The 20242-nt window shown below is 36.5% G+C and overlaps 1 protein-coding gene across 3 annotated transcripts in view; it reads right to left on the bottom strand.

Annotated features, from left to right (window-relative positions):
- The window catches only part of SGCZ (sarcoglycan zeta), a 423412-nt gene that overhangs the window by 102453 nt on the left and 300717 nt on the right, over positions 1–20242 (bottom strand). For all 3 annotated transcript variants that reach the window (XM_051619665.1, XM_051619666.1, XM_051619667.1), the window contains one exon: positions 19256–19357. In XM_051619665.1, the coding sequence (XP_051475625.1) occupies positions 19256–19357 (102 nt within the window). The remainder of the gene's footprint in view (positions 1–19255; positions 19358–20242) is intronic.

Below are 20242 nucleotides of genomic sequence, written 5' to 3'. Positions count from 1 at the left end.
CCTGGACAGAGCTCAATACATTCTAGTTGCTCTCTCACGTAAAGAGCAACTCCACCACCTCGTTTCACCGACCGATCTTTCCTAAAAAGGACACAGCCATCCATGACCACATTCCAGTCATGTGAGCTGTCCCACCATGTCTCTGTAATCACCAACAGATCATAACCCTTAGAGAGCACACAGGCTTCTAACTCTTCCTGTTTATTCCCCATTCTGCATGCACTGGTGTGCAGGCATTTCAGGGAGTGAGCTGAGCATGCTGGTGGCATCCTTGGGAGGCAGGAGGCTTTCTGGTCTTCATTAATACTAGAACAATGCCCCACTAGTTCAAACCCATCTACAACCCCCTCCCACTTGGAATCTAGTTTCAAGCTCTGTGAATGAGCGCTGCTAACTCCTGCCCTAGGACCCTTTGTCCCCTGAAGGACAGGGTCTTCCCATCCAATGCCAGCAGGCCTGATGTTCTGGAAATCAAAGTATCCAGGAGTTTTGTCCCCTACGCCCTTCAAGTCTAGTTTAAAGCTCTCTCAATGAGCCCAGCTAACTCCTGGCCAAGAATCCTTTTCCCCCTTGTTGATAGCTCTATGTCATTGTCTGCTAGCATACCTGGTGCCCTGTAAACATCTCCATGATTAAAAAACCCAAAGTTCATCCGATGGCACCAGCCTCTAAGCCATACATTAATCAGTTGTGTTTTCCTAGTCCTTTCAGCTTTTTCTTCCACTGAAGGAACTGAGGAAAAGAGCACCTGTGCTCCTGATCCCACAAGCATTCGGACTAGTTCTCTGAAATCCCTTTTCATCTACTTGGGACTTGCCTTGGCAACCTCATCAGTGCTCACCTGCATGACCACTAGCAGGTAGTAATTAGAGGGCTGCACCAGGCCTGGGAGCTTCATGGTAACATCTCTAACCCGGACCCCAGGGAGGCAGCAGACCTCCCTGAGGGTTGGGTCTGGCCGGCATATAGGGCCCTCAGTTTCCCTCAAAAGAATATCTCCTACAACAATTACCTTCCTTTTGTTCTTAACAGAGGCAGTCCTAATGCATGGGACAGACTGCCTTGGCAACTCCCTAGAAAGACCTTTGTCAGTAACCTGTTACCTGATTTTCCTGATCCAGGGCCATATACCTGTTCTGTAAGGGCACATGTGACGGTAAGAGAAGCCGGGAGCAGGTTCGCCTGTTGCCTCAAGCAGGGACCCGCTTCCAGTTCCCCTCTTCTCTCACGTCCTCTACCTCTGCCAGGTGACAGGAAGGCAGAGGATCCTCTACTTCTTGTGAAGCCTCCACCTTAAAGTTTTGTCTCAAGGATGGTAGGGTATTACACCACCAATTTGCTTCTCTTTCACAATCCCAGACACTTCGTAATCTTTCCACCTCCTCTTTCAGCTCAGCCACTGGACTGAGTAAATCATTCACCTGGTCACAGCGTACGCAGATGTTCTCTCTGCTGTCCTCCAATATGACTGACAGGCTGAGACATTCTGTGCAGCCAGAGACCTGGACAGCTGCATTCTTGAGACGGACCTCTGTCTGGGTTGCCACTGTCCTCCTGGTAATGGTTTTTGCCCAAGTGGATACCATGGCTAGGTTCTCTTCAAGGGGGGGATGATCACTAGCTGCGTTCTTATCCTGAGCCAAGAGGGGCCTGTACCCTGCTCCACACGCCCTGCCTGCGCAGACTGCCATGCCAGGCCCTTCTACCGTGCCATGCCCTGTTTGCCTGCTCCTGGTCACCACGTTCCTGGTTGCCATGCTCCCCAGGGGCTGCTCTTCTACCCGAGGGGGGTCAGGCCACCATCCCTTTGCCTCTGCCCACATTGAGTCAGAGCTGCCACTCCCTAGAAGCTCTCACTCCCTGCCCAGTTACCGGGGCTGGGACTGACTCCCTCCCACTCTCTCCATTTCTCTCTGTCTTGCCTTCTCTTCCTCGGTTTTGCCAAGGATTTCCTTGCAGTTTAGCCACTGCAGAAGGGGTCCACCAGCATGATCCCTCGCTCTGGTGTCCCTCACCTCAGTGACTTCACTGAAATGGCCTTTCCTTTTCAATGCATCCTAATGGGGTAGGTAAGATAGGAAATCACTATGAATGATGACTAGAATTAGGTGTAAGACTGTAAGGGCAGGAGCTTCTGAGAATAATACATCATTTATGCAAGAGGACAGTAGGAGTGAGATATATCTGGTTTTAGAGATGACCACTCAGTACTGTGGCTGTTGAAAGAGATGAGACATAGGGCATATAGAATATTTTTTTCATTAAAAAATCAACATGTTTCTATTGTAATTAAATATCTCAACTGATTATATGAAAAAAAAAGTCATCTTTCTGTCTCAATTGCTCACATGAACCTTTACAGTTTTCTTTCAAGAAAGCACTTACTTTCCTAACCTGAATCTCAGAAGTCACTCACAAAAATATAAATAAATTTAGATTGATCATTTTGTTTCACTTACACTGGAATATTTATAAACACTGGGGAATTAGAAAAAAATACCTATGACACTGAATGAACCTTTACATTTTGAAATACAAATTATATCAGATCCAACATTTTATCTGCTTCAAATGGCATGGATGTTATTTCACTGTCACATTGGCCTGTGTAACAATACATTCTGCTTTCTTTCTGTTGATTATAACAACAGGAAGAGAAAATTCCCCAGACCCCACCTTCCTCTCAGGCTAAGGAACAATATACATGCCTCATGACAAACTGGATCATTTTCAAAAAACATGAAAAATGTCCAGCAATTAAAAACAACTGCAGTGCTCATGGTCCACATTAAAATTAAAAGAGCCACCTCTAAAACTGCAGACACGTGTTTTTTTGAGCCAGGAAAATCTGGCCAACCTTAACGTGAGCGTGGACCCAAAGGACAGTCAACAATCAGCTGCAGCTTCCTCCACTAAAGGGAGAGAGGAACAGAGAATAATGCACCTAACACAGACCTTTATCTTTCAAACCAAGACTTGTACCTATATCAGAAAGTACTATTCGCCAACTTCTACAATTTCAAAAGGCGATATGAGACTTTACACTGTATAGAACTTTCTCTTGAGCCTGGCACCGTGTATCTGCTGCCAGGCAAACTGGTCAAAGTTCTAACACTTTCTGTAGTCAGCATTTTAAAGTTGTTTAAACTCTCTTAGAAAGTGTCTTTGATTTCTTGCCATGCTTTAAAAGCATGTGAACCAGGTAGGGATTCCTTACTTATTCTGGAAATTTGAGACGTGTCTGGAAAAAAAATAGTTAGGAATTGTTACATGAATCAGATGAAGCTTTGAAAAAGAAGGAATTTTAAAAAGCAAAACCAGAAGAAAATCATTTCTAGAAATAAACATCAGCTTAGTGACCACAGTCCTTTTTAATTAAGTCATTTTTACTAAGATCAGAAACTTAAATTTTAATCTTAGACAGCTCTGTCTGGGATGAGGATCACTTTCTCCCTCTTCTACACATACACAGAGCAAGAGTTTTAGATTAATCCTTGGAGAGGCTAAAGATTAATTCTCCTGGAGGATAGAAGCAAATACAACATTTCATAGAGAAGGCAAGTAATAAATTGTCTGGCTCCAGTAAGTCAATGACATCTTCAGTTGCTCAGAACACGGCTCACTTTGCATACTGTCTGTATGATCAAACTCTATTCACTTTTGGAAAGGAGCAAGCAAAAGAAGCTGCAGGAAACACCATGTAAATGTTATAGATTGTGATGTTGTATTTCTAATGTATTTTTGCAAGGAATATGGTGTCATGATGCTATAAATACATGTACGGAGAGTCAAAGCTTACTGGCACTATTTTGGAAGGAGTTTGAGACAAGCAAGATGAATTGAATCTTCCTGTTTTCCTATCTTACCTTGACAGAGTTGCTGCTTCCTTACATATACTCTTTTTTTAGTGTCAGTGCTTCTGCCCCCAAAACATCACAAGGGATAAAGATATTTGCTAGAAATAATTAACAATAAAACTGCTTATCTGTCTTTCCCAACCAGAAGCAACATCATTATCAGTTTTATCTTTTAATAGGGGTATGGTACGGGTAGCCTCATTAGCAAAATTGTTTAGGAAAGCAATAAAACAATGACAGGCTTTACTCTTTATAGCTTCTGCTCAGTAAATGCATCACATCTCACAAGCAATTTATAGCTCATCAGTTTCAAAATACACAGGAAATAATTATAGAAGAAGGATGAGGTTAAAACGATGCTTATAAGCTTGATCTTCAAGACAGGAAACAAAATAATAATTGTAACAATAACTGAGAACACTGAAAATTAATGGGTGATCTCAGTATTCTTGATATAGAATAACACTATGCGCTGATGTTCTTATTTACTGACATTATCTAACAGCATACACAATTTTTTGGAAGTATCTAGCTGTATAACCTTCTGTGAGATAGGAAAGTGCTGTTATCCCAGTTTTGCAGATAACAAATTGAGGCTCAGAGGCCATCTTGTCCAAAATCCTGGGAAAAGCTATTTACCTTTAGAAATAAAAAATTATCTTGGTTGTGCTTCTACTACCCTTTGTACCCCTTGCAATACAAAAACAAACAGCATAAAGATAATAAAAGTCTAAAATCTAAGCATTTATATAACTCCTAGAAATGGTATACTCTGATCTCCAAGGCAGTATAAAATATGAAGACACTGAAAGGCAAGATATTCTTTGGAGAGATGCTTCACCTTTGGAGGCTTACCTCAGTCCAAATAAGACAGATTTGTTTAGTGTGTAAGTGTCTGACCAATCTTACCCTTGATTCTTGCCTTAAGGCAGAAGACCAAAACACATAAAAGGTTAGGCAGATACTTTTTTTTGTACAAAGCTGAGAAACTCAATGAAGTATTTCTTATTAAAACATTTTTATGTTTAATTTGTGAATGATATTTCTGATTATTAAAAAGTAAAACAAAGTAGTAAAACATTGGTTACCAAAGATTCTTCCAAGTTATTAAAAGAAGATTGATTAAAGCTTGCTAAACTAGAGGCCTAGCACATGAAAGTAAGGGTATATATATCATATATAAGGTCTACTGTTTAGAGGGAGGTAGGTAGAAAAAAAAATTACTCAAATAAAACCATTACATTCATAAAAATATTTCCCACTATGTCCACCAAAAAAGAGGATTCACCACCAAAAAACAAGTGTTATCTCATGAGTACAGTGAAAACAAAGACCCCCAAACTCTCAAGCCATTATGATCTCAAGACTGAAACCTTTGAGTGATTTTACAATAAATTCTATGATGTGTCTTGAATATAACTGAAGATCCAAAAGGTGCTGAATAAAAAACAGAAAGCAAACAAAAAAATTATTACATCCTTCAGCAAGGAAAATCTGAATTGCAAAAGTAAAGTATTTGTCAAAAAATACATGCATACAGAGAACTGTGGATTCTAATTTAATAGATATTCCCTGCCCACTGAAACTTACAAAAAATAGTTTCTTATGTGAACAATAGTTCTTATGTGAATCAAAATAGGATTACAAGCAAGAAGAACAAGTACTCAAAGTCTGATTTAATGAAGAGTTTAAAAAAAATTAATAAACTTTTAGACATTAAAAATTAAAAAAAAAAAGGCTTCTTGTTTATTTTCAGAATAATGCTCTCTCAGCTACATTTCAGTTTTACTTTATTTTAATCCTAGAGGTCTACCCAAAGTGTCTGAGAGTGCATTTTCCCAAACATAGATAAAAATATTAATTAAGCCTTCTGATTAAATCTTGAGGCTGGTTGACAAAGTAGCATTTTTTAGTTTAAGGAAGAGAAGCAGAAGGGGAATAGCTTAATTAGTCGAATTAGCAGAAGTGAGAAACTGAATATACCTACAACTACATGATCCAATCAGAAGAGACTTTTACAATGAAACTTGTGGTGCTGAGGACCTAACATTAATACTGTTTGTGTTTCTTGAGGTTATACTTCAGCATAAAGCATGGAGTTTTGGAGTCTTAGTGGACAGTAAGTTATCTATGGGACAGCAATGTGCCCTTGTGGCCAAGAAGGCCAACAGTATCCTGGGGTGCATTAGGAAAGGTGTGTCCAGCAGTTCTAGGGAGGTTCTCCTCTCCCTCTACCCTGCTCTGGCAACACCACACCTGGAAACTGTATCCAGTTTTGTGATCCGCAGTTCAAGAGAGACAGGGGTCTACTGGAGAGAGTCCAACAGAGAGCTTACAAGGATGATTAAAGGACTTGAACATTTGTCCTATAAAGAAAGATTGAGAGAACTGGGGCTGTTCAGTCTTGAAAAGAGAAGGCTAAGAGGGGATCTTATTAATGTCTATAAATATCTGAGGGGTAGGTGTCAAGAAGGAGGGGCCAGTCGCTTTTCAGTGGTGCCCAGTAATAGGACAAGGAACAATGGGTAGAAGCTAGATCATAGGAAGTTCCACCTCAACATGAGGAGAAACTTCTTTAGTATAAAGGTGCACTGGAACAGGCTGCCCAGGGAGGTTGTGGATTCTCTGGAGACTTTCAAAATCTATCTGGATGTGTTCCTATGCAGTTTGTCCTAGGTGGCTCTGCTGCAGCAGAGGGGTTGGACTAGATGATCTCTAGAGGTCCCTTCCAACCCCTTACATTCTATGATTCCATGATATTGCAGTTTAGATTTGCAGAAAAGGAATCCAGTTGGCCTGGTGCAAAATCATGCTATAACGTGTACAAAAGGACAGTATTTGGAGAGGATCAGGAGAAGCAGTTCACACTCTTGATAAAACTAAAATGCTAAATGTGATTACATGGATCAGCGTAGATTCTGTTTTAAAGAGCTAGAACTGCATTTGAAAAGAACTGCAAGATGAAGGTAAAATTCTGAGAGATCATGCCTGGCCTACAGGGAAGTGAGTCATTCACCTGTAATTTATCTTCAAGAACAAATGTTAAATTGGTTTATTAAAAATAATTTTTAAAGTAATGAAAGCATTTAAATTTTATTATTAAATTACTATAGCAAAACTACTTAAAATCCGAAATCTTCAGAACTTCAAAATAATAGCATCTTCAGAACTTCAAAATAATGGCAAAAGTGTTTATTGACCTTAATACAATTAAGGGAAACATTCATATGCTTAATTCTTTGATTTAAGAGCAATTAGCGTTAAGGGATAAGTGATGCAACAACACATTTCACTTCTATTTGACTCAAGTGTACTATTAAATTTGTCTCATCTTTTCACACAGAAATCCCAATATAAGAAATCACTAATCTCAGATGTTCTGAAGAAAATATCTTTATGTACCTCATAAAGGATAATTTCATTATTTTGTTAGGGGAACTGAGGGGCTTTTGGCTCTCTTGCTGAGGCAGGAGAGTCTTTTCAGGCTAAATCTAAGGCATGTGTTAGTTTCTAGCTTGCCCTCATCCAGAGTTAAAGCTTGATTTATGTTTATTTACTCTACCGGTTGTGCTCCAAGTTTGAACTTGGTTTACTCATTGGAAGGGAATCTATCAGCAAGACTATACAATGCTGCACGCATTCTGCAACTCCTTTTCAGCTATGGCACACTTTATGATCCTGGCCAACCTGTCACGCATACCAGACATTTCTAGTCTAAATGACCTTGTGGTTTTAGGTCTGTATGACCTCTGTGGAAACTGAGACACATGGGAGATGTTGGTGCCCACGTGGTTCTCATTTCACCAAGAGATAGGGAGGTGTGAAATACACAGTCCCAGAACCAGATTTATGCCTGTTACTGTTACAGAAATGCACATGTGCTACACAGCGTTCTTTGTAGAACACCTTATTAGTTATTGATTTATGCTATGTAAATTCACACATAAAGCATCTGTGCCATGCTCACCAGGTGCCTCTTCCTATATTTTAATTGGCAATCACACCAAATTGCTTAAATCCACAGTTAAAAAACCAAAACAATAAACAACTGCAAATCTTAGAAAGGTATCGAACAAATAGCCAGAAATAGAGAAATCTTAACACCAAACCTATTTATAGCTAAGAACAGTTTTCTTAATGCTCTTCTGAACACATGAGGAAAAAAATTATAACTGCCTTAAAATACTAAGAACAATGTATGGAGTTAGGAAAAAAAAATGTAGTTTTCAATTAGGAGAATATGAACATGGCCTCTCGCATACTCTACTGACAATATTTCAGATATTCATAGCAATTTTCTGTGGTATGTGTGTGAAAATTTCTGAAGTATTTCAAGCTATTCTTTTTCAACTAATGGGAGAAAAACTTTGAGGAAATTTAAAGGAACAGTAAGTGCCACAGCTAAGTATAAAACCTTTCCCCCCCCCAACATCTGTCCTTTCTATATGCTCACCTGAATTTTTCCCTAGTATCCAAATACAAACATTTAATAAAAGCAGCATAATTTCATTCTTGGATCAGCAGTTTTCAGGCAAACACAGCATGTTATTTGTGCAGTGTAGGAGTTCTACCAATTCATATGCTAACATGTAATTTTCTTCATTTTCCTAAGAACAAAATTAGATTTCCCATATTCATGCTAACCTATCAATGAAGCTAATAAAAAAATTAGTATCGTTCAATATAAATCACACAGTTTAAAAAAACTACTGCATACTAGTGCAGTATATCTTATCAGAGAAACAACACCAGCATCTTAAAAGAACATGCCGTAGTACCCCACACTAAATAGTAATGGTATTTTTATTAGAATATTTTTTAAGACCAAATTTTCTACTTGTAGGATGTACAGTAACTGGTCCTGTAAAAAGCTTAACCACTTTCTACATTTTCTGTGACAGCGTTTTGATTCTGATCTGGCAGATACCAATGAAGAAACTCAGAGATAAAAATAAATTTTTCCAAACCTTCTAATTATATATTGATCCAGCAATATTAAAAACAAACAAACAAAAAAATCATTTTAGCTATTCTTTACTATTAGTGTAAATGTCAATTTTTCTTTTTACTAAAAGTAATTATGGCATCTTTTACTGGAGTGCCAAGTTTAGAATCAGCATAGATTTCAATTTTACTAATGAGAATTATGGACAACAACTTTCCATTTTTAAGAATTACTTTGGCTCCAGACCAAAAGAAAATTCACTGTCACCAAACTCAACCTGTGCTTCTGCAATTACTGCTAATACTTGCAAAGACTTCAGAAAGAGTATACTGTAATAGTTGTTGCAAAATTGTGCATGACAGATTGCCATCCTAAACTAACAAACTTTGTGAACTACAGTTACTTTTTGCAGAACAACTTATTTGAGTTCAGCTCAAGGCACAAATGAGCCTCTGGCTGAAGGCCAAGAGCCAACTTTACTGTAAATCCCCAGATGTTTGTTGTACAATGCTAATGCTGAAGCTGTAATTACAAATTCCACCCTAACTTGTTCAGCTGCTTCCTTTCTAAGACTTCCAGTTTCCCTGTGAGTTATCTTTATCCCACTCCCACCCATGAATTCCAACATACATAGCGTGAAGCTCTTGTCAGTGCTTATCGCCAAATGAATTTCTTAAAATAAATAAAACTACCCTTAGTTTGTGTCAATGAGACACAAACGCTACACACACAACAATGCACTAGTTTACTGTTTTACGGTTTTCTTTTTTAATTTTAGATCTTCATAGAGCTTGAGATTTATTATTTAAAAACTTACAAACCTATTTATCACCTTAAAAATTTTCTAAGCATATTTTTAAAAAACTCATAGCAAATCAGCAGTCTGATCAACACTTTAAAATCCAACTTAATATAGAAACAATTCATGTGTTCACAGGCTAGACTGCACATTACTGCTGTAACTGAGTTTTAAAACGTAACGTAGACAACAGTATGCTGACATTTCTACAGCAGAAGTAGGCTCAAGGTTAATACAAAGATAATTCCACAGAATGGTGTTGACTCATGTTAAGTAGGCAGCAGTGTATGGCTACAACAAAGAAGAGCTACAAAAAGAATAGAAAAAAGATAAACCAACTTTGTCACCACTTATAAAATTAGAAACTGTTTTTGCAAGAAAACTGGGTCTTACATTCACTTGAAGGACTAATTTAAGTCATGCATTAATATGGCAAGAGGAAGCAACCCATAAAGATATTAACTGGAATGTATTTGGTAAAATCCTTACATAGATGCCTTTCTGGAAACTTAAGCAGACCACAGATATTTTTTTGAAACAGCTTTTGATAGTAGCTTATGATGTAAGAAATGGGTACAAATGAACTTTCTGGTCATCTGCAGATCAGCAGAGTATGTTAATGTCAAAAAAAGAGGTTTGAAAAAAACCCAAACCACAACTTTTAGTATCTTCTGGCACCTTCTAATTTCATTAACTTCACATAAAAGAACATGATTCTTAACAGGAAAAAAATGGTCCATATTCCATAGAAATACTGCATAGAAATGTTGGAATATGGACATTTTTTTTTCCCCTTTATTTCTTCTACTTATCTACAAAACCCAGAGGAAATTACAGTTCACAAAGGATAGCATAATTAGACAAAATGCTAGAAAAAAGAAGAAACAATAGAATACATTAATTTGGTGAAACTCAGATCTATTTTTGTTTTTATCTGTAGAACGCACAGTATTTCAGGTTGTTTTAGATGAGAAGTTACAGTTTTCAGGTAATTTTTCTTTGCAATTTTAATTTCTTTTAATAAAATCAGTTCAAAGAAAATCACTGGTCACACATACTTGGTTCTGAAAATAATTTAAATTGTTTTACTTTGGGAAATTATTTCATGAGAATGCCCTTCAAGTCAGTAAGGCTTTCATTTAGTGTTATTGTTACTTATCACTCTTGGATGCAAAACAGGATCCGTGTTGTGGAATGTTATGTTATGCTTCTATTTTATTTCCTCAAATATTAAATTAAAAAAATATTATTTGGATTAACAATACTAGCAAAGATTCAAGAGCATAATCCATAAGATGATGAAATGTGGTGCTTATTTATTTTGCATCCAAAAAGGAGAATGATTTCTCCATCTGCCTTTTTCAAGGAAGGATTGAATTAGTCACATATTGAAAATGTACGTGCAGAAAATATACCCGATGTTTCTTGAACTGCTTAAAAAGGAAAAGGACAGTTTATATTTTAAAATACATTACTCTTTCCTACAAATATTTTAACAATCCATACCACTTCATTAAAATGCTTGTAGCACCTCTTTTATTTACCTTCTCTAACTTATTTTAACTTAGTACTTGCTCATTACAAGTCATGTTACAGCCATGCAGTTGCCTAAAACTGATGGAAGTTCAGGTTTCCTGAGAAATTGGTCTGGTAGCACAAAATAATGAAATTTTAAAGTCACTGAGGGAGAGATTTCAGAACTATACAAAAGAGATTGAAGTTTAAGTCACAGTACTAGATGGATGGGAAACCCTTTAAGGGAATAGTACAAAACAAACCAAAAAAACCCCTGTTAAAGCATTTTCAAAGCAGAAAATTTTATTGCTGGTGACAAGTTGTTTCTGAAACTAGAGGTTTATAGCATGATGTATTTCTTATGACAAAAAAAAAAAAGGCTATATAGTATAAACTCAGAAAGCTTGCTTACTATCTGGAATACAAGAGTACAATTTTTCAGACTGGTCATTTGAAAGTGCTGTGCATAAATATGCAAGTTCTAGATTTGCGTTTATATGCAAAAAAAAAATGAATGAATGCCATTGAATATGAAACTGTAAAATTTAACCTGTTTTTTACTGAATAGCAAGAAAATAAAAGAGCTAATTTCCAACAAAAGATGGACAGTATTATATAAGCAATCTATATGATACTTGCTTGTGGTAGTCAGCTAGGAGTAGCTGAGTGGGAACAAGCAATTTGTCCCCTTAAGAGAAAAATGGTGTCCAAATCAGGGATTGTCAAAACAGATGTGATCATTACACTATATTCTTACCTTGACTACCTGGAGAAAAATTCACAAGATTTTTTTTTTTTTTTTCCATCTGATACCTCAGAAGATTCCTTAATTTTCTCTGTTATCACGTAAGACATCAAATTTTGTGCATGGTCCCAAAAAATATGATATATATCAACAATTTGAATACCATTTTCTTCCTCGCTTGTAATTTTTTTTCTTCCTGATAGAATACAGAAATGCTGAGAATAATAAATGGAAAAAAACTAAACCAAACAAAAACCCAACCACCCCTCAGCCTAATACAATACAGTTCTGATAAATTACATAAAAATAGAAGAATTATTTTTTCTAAACTGTCTCATCAGACTCTGGAAGTAAACTTCAATAACATTGTCACAGATGACACTAAACTAAAAATTGCATCTATTTGACCACTCATCTCCTTTACAGTAACAAGCAGATTTGGGATTTTAATTCTATTTGTACTTTTTTTTTTTTTCAGATTCTGATTTACTTACTTTATATAATTTGATTATAAAATATTTTTAAAGTCAGAAACACACAAGACACAATGTATACTGAAAGCAAAGCTGACCAAGTAAGAGAAGACTGTAATAATTCTGTTTCATTTCAAGATAAGAAAAAAAAAAATCTATATCTAAGGAGTAAAACCAATTGCGTAAGTCAACTTGCCCTTCTGAAAATTACACATTCAAACTTTAGGACACCAGCTTCTGGGAATTGTTTCTTTGAGAATCTTTCTTATATTAATTTTCAAAGTGTTCTTTGATTTGATTATTACTCATAATACTTTTGAGATTCATCTGATATGAAAAAGGAAAATAAAAGAGTGTTATTACTAATGAGTTAGTAATAATTAAAACTATGAACAGCTACAACTGCAATGGTTTCATTACTTCCTTTGCTCTGTTTTGCTTCTAGAAATCACTTGTTTGTACACTCCTCCTCCTAGTTTTATATTGCATGCAAACTTGCTGAGAGTGCACCATGCAGATCCAGCTCATTAAAGAAGAAATTAAACAACATACTGACCCCCATGAGTACATCACTAGTGACTGGCCTTCAACCAAGCTTTGTGTCAGTTGTCATAACCCTTTGAGCCCAGCAGTTTAGCCAGTTTTCAGTGCACCTCACTGTCCTTTTAGTGTGTACGTCATCAATTTGTCTATGAGTATGTGATGGAAGACTGGATCAAAATCCTTGGTAAAAGCAGGACTAACAATATTAGATGAACAGCATTAGATCTATAATTTTATTACACAAATATTCTTTTCTGTTAATACACTGAGTCTTTTGATATGAATTAGATATCTTCCTAACTGAACAACTATTTACAATGTGGTTTTGGGAAAATTTGTCTGTGCCTCTCAAAGGCCTATAAGTGAAGGCATTGCATAGTCTGACATGTAAGAAATGAGTTTCAAATTATGTCACCAGCCCCCAAGCCAGCGCTAACAGACCAGAAGCATGTTGGGGAAGATACAATTACATTCTGTACTTTGTATGCACTTAATGGCTTGCATGGATATTCCTTCCCCCTGCCCGCATCAACTAGGTTTTATCTGTGCAACCATAGTTCTAAGGTTTCTACAGAGCAGCAAAAAGTAAGGTCTACCTTAAGTTTATCAAATGGGATGCAAAGGATAAATTTTGTTTTCCATGAACAAACGTGAATAAATTTCTAGATTAGCAGATAAAGGAAGACAGATTTTTTTATTTTTTTTTTCTCCTTTTCAAGTCTCTTAGAATTAATCTGTTTTTACACTCCTGCTTTGGATCAGGTTTTTCATGGAGACCATTAATGAGAGATTGTCACCATTTGATTCAGGTCCAACAACAATGCTCTCGATCCCCTCCCCATCCCACCCAGGTAGGGAAGGAGAGAGAGAAAGAGAGACTTGGCTGGATTGAAAACTAAACTACACAGCTTTTAATTAAACACTAATGATATAAGAAAATATACAATTATATACAAATATGTTCAGATATGGGCAAAAGCCTCTCGCCTCTCCCCACCCGCAGCAACTCCCACAGCACTCCCGTGAGCTGGGACAGTCCTGAGAAATCCCAGAGCTGCTGCTGGAGAAAGCGGAGAGTGATGAGGTTCAGGAGAGCTCGAGCCTAAGGGTCGACGGTGCTGGATGGACGGAGTCCTACCTGGACACCAGCCATGGATGGAAGAGAAGGGAAAAAGAAGAAGGAAGGAAGTTGTTTTCTGTGATCTCTGACCTTCCTCTGAGCTTACGTAGATATATGGAATGGAATATCTCTGGTCAATTTTGCTGTCTGTCTAACTCAGCCTCCTATGGGGGGGTCACAGATCTCCCCATAGTGTCTGAGCCGGCAGAGTGAAGGTGTGACCTTGAAGCCCCAGCAGTTAGAAAAACATTCCACTGTCTTATCAGCTCTAGCTAGAACAGAGTGTTGCTAGCTAAAAGAAAGCTCACTGAAGGAAAAAAAAGAAAAAAAAAAAGAAAAAAAAAATCAGTGAAAGGAAAATTGGCTTAATTCCGGCTCAAACCAGTACAGAAAGTTTCTTCATTTTAAACATACAGGACTTATTTAAGTAGTTGCTTAGTCTCTGTAAATTGCAACTATACTATTTCAAAGTTGCTCAGGAAAAAAAAATTCATTCCTCAGCTTAGGATGCCCATACAGTTAAAACAGCTCAAACCAAATTCACTTTGAATGAGTATTAGGATCCAACACAAAATATGATGAATGTCAAACTCAAGTATCACATGGCTTCATTGACATTTGCCCCAGTAGAACACAGATGAAAGAAGTACTTGGAAAACTGAAAATGAAATTGATACTGAAGACATCAACAAACCCCAGAAAAACAGCTGCTACTTCATTAACTTTCCTACATCCTTCTGAATAAGTGTTCCCAGATCAACTTTATTTCCTGGTATAAAATTGGGTGGATATAGGTCACTCATAACTTTATTCATGAGCTGTAATCAACCCAAGTAAAAAGCTTGGGTAACATTAACCCAGAGTTTTCAGTATAAAAAGCAGAGATCCTTACTGTACAAAAAGTTGAAGTAATAATATGAGGAGTACAGGCTGACATGAAAAAATGAGTTCAAAAGATAGATCTGTTCAGTCGAATGAGCCCCAGACAGGTTTCAAGGGAGTATAACAAATCAAGGGCAAATACATGAATCATAAAAGTTCTTATCAGCTGTCAGTGAAGAGTGAACATAGCTAACTTAATTTCAGAGTGGCAATCCCTACAGAGACCACCAACAATTGTAAGAGTGACTTGTCTTTTGGCAAAGCGTGTGATTAAGAAAACCTTACATCTTGTTCATAGCCAATAAACTGGCACTGGGCTTTCAGTACATTGGAACTACATCATGTTAAGAGCCAAAATTACCCAAGGAGTCCTTTATGCCATAATAATGACTTCTTTGTCACTGACAGGTGAGTGATCCCAAGGGTAAGACTGGAGAGTAGGTATCAAAAAAATTAACTAGGGAGCATTTTATCTGAGAGGACTGAGACATGTAGCTGTAAGAAATATGCATCGTACTTCACCTTAAGCAATAAATGCTGCAGATTCTTAGGTGCCTTTCTGAGTTTTTTGATAGTACACAAACATGAGCAATGACATCTCCTAATTGGAGTTCCTCAAGTATCTACATACCTCAGTAGTGGTAGGACCAGAGGTCTCTCAAACTAGAGCAGATAAGAGAATAAATACAGCAAACAACTTGGCCTTGAATTTTAGAATACATTTCAGGGAATGGTAGGGGAATATACTCCTCCTCCCCAACTCAAAATCAACTAATATGACATATTTGCAGGACCTTACAAGAGATTATGAACATCATGCAAGCAGGGAAGACTTCGGAAACTACAGTTTCAGTTCCTAAGAAGATTATGGATTCAGATTCCCCTGAAAATCCCTCCAAAATAGGCGAAAGGAAAGAAAGCAATAGGAAAGCATAGGATTAGTAAGCAGCACCTTATTTAGTGGTCTTGTATAATGAGAAGACTAGATTAATGGACAACAGCAGTGATTTTGATGTGATCTCTTATACTTCTTCCTGATAACATTATCAGAGAGAAGCTCAACAAAGGCATTCTTTCAGTTCCTGGAGTTCTCTCAAAGGCATCTGAGGCCCCAGATTAAACCTGGTTATGTGCAATGTGGAAATTGAGAAAGTTTAATTTTATGTTGATGATTACACAAACTTGGAGAGACAGTGAAGAAATGAATATAATGTAAAATTGCTTCTGTCAAGATCGATTCAGGTTTGGAAACAAAACAAAATAAAACTCTCTAAAAATGTATGAGAATATTCAGTCCCTAGAGTTAAAATCTGCAGAGATGGAACACCCAAAGAAAGTTCTGCTTTGAAATCTACCTCTACATAGTTCTCATACAATCATGTATTAAAAAAAAATAATAATAAAGAAAGAAAAAATATATATACAGTGAGTTTGTAGAGTTTCCTTTGTTCAGTCAGAAGTTTATATGCATTCAGTGTTTTTTGTTTTCTAGACCTTTTTCTCATGACTTAACTAAATCATTGAATTTCATGAGATATCCTTATGAGATATCCTTAGAGGACTAAGGATATCTCTTGAAAAGACATGATATCTGAGTTCAGAGAATACACTTTTAACCTTGTTAATTGTACAGAAAAAGAAAGCTATCCCCCTTAGTTTAAGGGACAATAAATTACTTATTAATTACTTATTTTACCTGCGATGGAAACAATTTAACAAAGAGAAAATTTGATTTTCTTTAGTACTTAATTACTGTACGTGCAAATTAAAAAGATCGATGAAGCCAAGAATTCATTCTCAAGAAAACACTGTCTACTGCTTTTATTGCTACATAGCAAACTAATAAAACTGTACCTTTATTGTTTCCTTTTACAAATGCAGTAGTATGGATGCACTTGTAAGATGAAGAAATTGAATTCAGAAAAATTAAACTATTGTAATAATTTAGCTTATTGCACTGTGTTATTTGATTTCATACATATTATTGATACAATACAAAGAATGCTGTTTGCATTTTTTCTTTGGATCATATGAATGGAAATGATATAAACATGGAAATTATATAAACATAGAAAATAAAACATCATCTAGATTGAACTTAACTGGTTTCAGACTAGTAATTTTATCAAAAGTATACAACTAGCCATAGTAAAAATGAAATTCTCAGTAAAAGTCAACTCATAGACTATGTCTATCCTTGTTTCAGGGATATAAAGATGTCAAATCAGGATAAAATGAGCCCTTATCTGTTCAGGTTCTGATGTATTAGTTCAAGTTCTGACAAGCAGTTATGTCATTTCATGAAAATAGAGAAGTGCCTTTTTTGTGTGAACGTGAGATTTTGGGCAGAAACCAGTGGTTTTGCAGACAAACTGAACAGAGTAGAAAGACCAAAGCAAGAGGAATAAAGGTAGGGAAAAGGCACCTTCTGAGCAGCCTTCTCATATACACAATTTCTATAGACGAAACATGAATGAATATTCAATTTACTCAAGACCTGGATTTTTCATTATTACTTTTTGATAGAAAATTGTGTAGTGGCAGGAAAAAATACCACTAGAAGTTTTGGGTTGTTTTGAAGAATTAATGCATATTTGTTCTCCAACTGACTTAAAGTATTTTGGAATTTGTCTTTAATATTTAGGATTTTAATGAACAATTCACAAGACAATTACATCCTACATCCAAAGTTCAATACATCTCTCCTGATAAAGGCAGTTTAAGGTCTGCATTTAACCCTGCAGAAATTATCTTATTTGGGGCCTAGATACTCAAGAGAGTGGCAGGGACTTTCACCAGTAGTAGTTCACTATCAGAATCAGAGGTTTACCCTCTGCTATCAACAAACATGCTTTATCAGCTCTGTATCTAGCTAACTAAAAGATAGCTCCAGCACATGCATAAAAACTCCACTCCTTCCTCTAAGCCATAATAAAGCACACCTGCTGCTGTACCCTGCTGCTAATATCATCACTCTTCCCACCAAACTGCTTTGTACTGAGAAATAGGAAACCAGTGATTCCCTGACCTGCAGGGCTGAGAGCCCTACATGGAGATTCTCCAGTGGTCATTCTCCTAACCAGGACACCAGTGCAGAGGAAACAGACCCGTCCCAAAAAATTATATTGAATATGTTACAAGTCATCTCAAGAGTTAATCAAACAATACCACTTTAATATATGTGTTCTTTTTAGAAAGGAATGACTAAATTTGCTTGAAGAGTAAATTGTTCTTTTAGATAAATAAGCAACATATGCATGTAAAACACTGCAAAGATACAGCTGCAAATGAGTTTGCAATTACACAGTACATTTTAACTCCTATGTACATCAAACAAATAATTTCTGCTTCTGTGAAAAAGCTGGGGAAAAAGCATTCCCCTTTGTATCATTTAAAGTAAACACGAATGGCTGGTGAGCAGGTTAGGTCTTTAGAATCCATTGTCAATATTGATTAGGTCTCTACTGACTATAATGAAAGCTCAAAACAACCTGGATCTAGAGCACTCAGGTCAATTCTATAAGTGAGAAAACAGATGATGTCACATGCAGACACTACATGTTTGGGGACAAACCATGAGGTGACATCACAGATCCTTACTGTAAAGCTTAATACAGCTCCAGAGGATTTTTTCATTATTCCCTCATGACACTCACACTTGTATACACCAAAAGTGATGGAAACTTTGGCACAACAACTACTGAGAAAGTTGGCAAAAGACTGGAATGTGAACCTAGCTCACAAGCACTGCAAGACAAGAACCAAGTCTACACACATACCGTATTTTAGCTAGGTAACATAATTAACAAATTTAATGTTAATAGATACAAGTAGGCCTGCAACACTAAAAGTAGTTCAGTTGAAATACTGTGTTCAGCTAATGATCAACTCTCGCTCTATTCTTCTGCTGGTTTTAGGGGACTTATGGACAGATCTATCTGTTCTTCATGAGGCTCACAGGACTAGTATGTCCTTGTGTTAGCCTACTGACAGAGTTTGCATCCTGTTCCTTTTCAGGAGAGAAAGAGAGAAAGAGTGAGAGAATCACATTGGCTAAATACCAGAAAGAACTTAAGCATATACAAAACCATTCTTTATTTTACTGCTTTTTGCACATATCACTAGTCTTGTTTTTCTGGAGTTCACATAAAATGAAGAGTCAAATATTTCATTTGTAATGGTGAGGTCATTTGAAGTACAAAATATACATGCTTTGAATTTCCTTTCTTTAGGACCCAAGGAAGGTTTTTCACATGAAGAAAGCTTTCACTGTTAAAGTATGCTCAGAGAAAACCTCTACTGCATTCTAATTTAAGAGGTGTAAGAGATTAATTTATGTTATCTGCAAATTAAGAAAAAAAATTAAAACCACCTACCTTTCGGGAATGGATTTCTTTCACGTATAGTGGAAGTAGAAATTCAGATACTCCTTCAAGTCGTATTCCTTTTTTAGTGACTCTCAAATTTCCCATTCCATCCTAAAATCAATAATATATATATATGTTCACTTTAGGAAATAACCTTATCCAGAACAAGGTAAAAAGAACACAGTAGCTGTCCTAATATATAGAAATTAGGAGCGCTGCTCTACTGTCCCCAGCTTTCCTGATGATCTTGAACAGGAGCTGGATTTACAGGGGGATTTACTTCACCTGGGATTGAGGCATGTAACTGTGCAGCCTGATGGTGAATTGCAAACATCATTCTTTGGCTAGACGAAATGCAAGGATACAGATTTAGAACATAAGTATTCCTTTACTGTAGAGGTGAAGCTAGATCTTGAATTACAACGGCTAAGTAAAACAATTGGTTAATTCTATCTAAAAATACATACAACATTAGTCAAAGCAATCTATTATTTTTATGTAGTGAAATATTAGAAAAAATATTGTATAATTGTGATGTTTTTAATAAACTGTCTTTGCTTTTCCCTACAATTAAAATAGATAGGAAACTATCCCATAGAAAGAAAGAAAAAGGTGTTTTTTCTATCTGAAGCTACTCATCACTACTAAGAGCATGCTACTGCTGAAAAGAACTTCAAAATGCTGAGGTTTATTTTTCTTTGTTTGTTTTAATTTATCTGAATAGAAATAGGAAAAAAGGTCTTCATAAAAGCCTGAACAGAACAAGCAAACCAAAAGATTCAGCATTCAATAAAACATAAGCATAGGAAAGAGGCATAAAAAGGCTTCAGCTCAGTTCTTACAGGAAAAACAATGAAACCTGATACTTAAGAAATGGGATAATTTTGCACACTGATAGAAATGAAATATTTTTGTCCCTGGATACTTGTTATCATACTCTTGACAGATCATAATTCTTCACTATACAGCCAGTGAAATTTATATTGATACACTTAA

Source organism: Apus apus, chromosome 4 (genome assembly GCF_020740795.1).
Source record: "Apus apus isolate bApuApu2 chromosome 4, bApuApu2.pri.cur, whole genome shotgun sequence".
In the NCBI taxonomy this organism is placed as follows: domain Eukaryota; kingdom Metazoa; phylum Chordata; class Aves; order Apodiformes; family Apodidae; genus Apus; species Apus apus.
The sequence above is the reverse complement of the archived record's forward strand: the minus strand, read 5'-3'. Positions and strand labels throughout refer to the sequence as shown.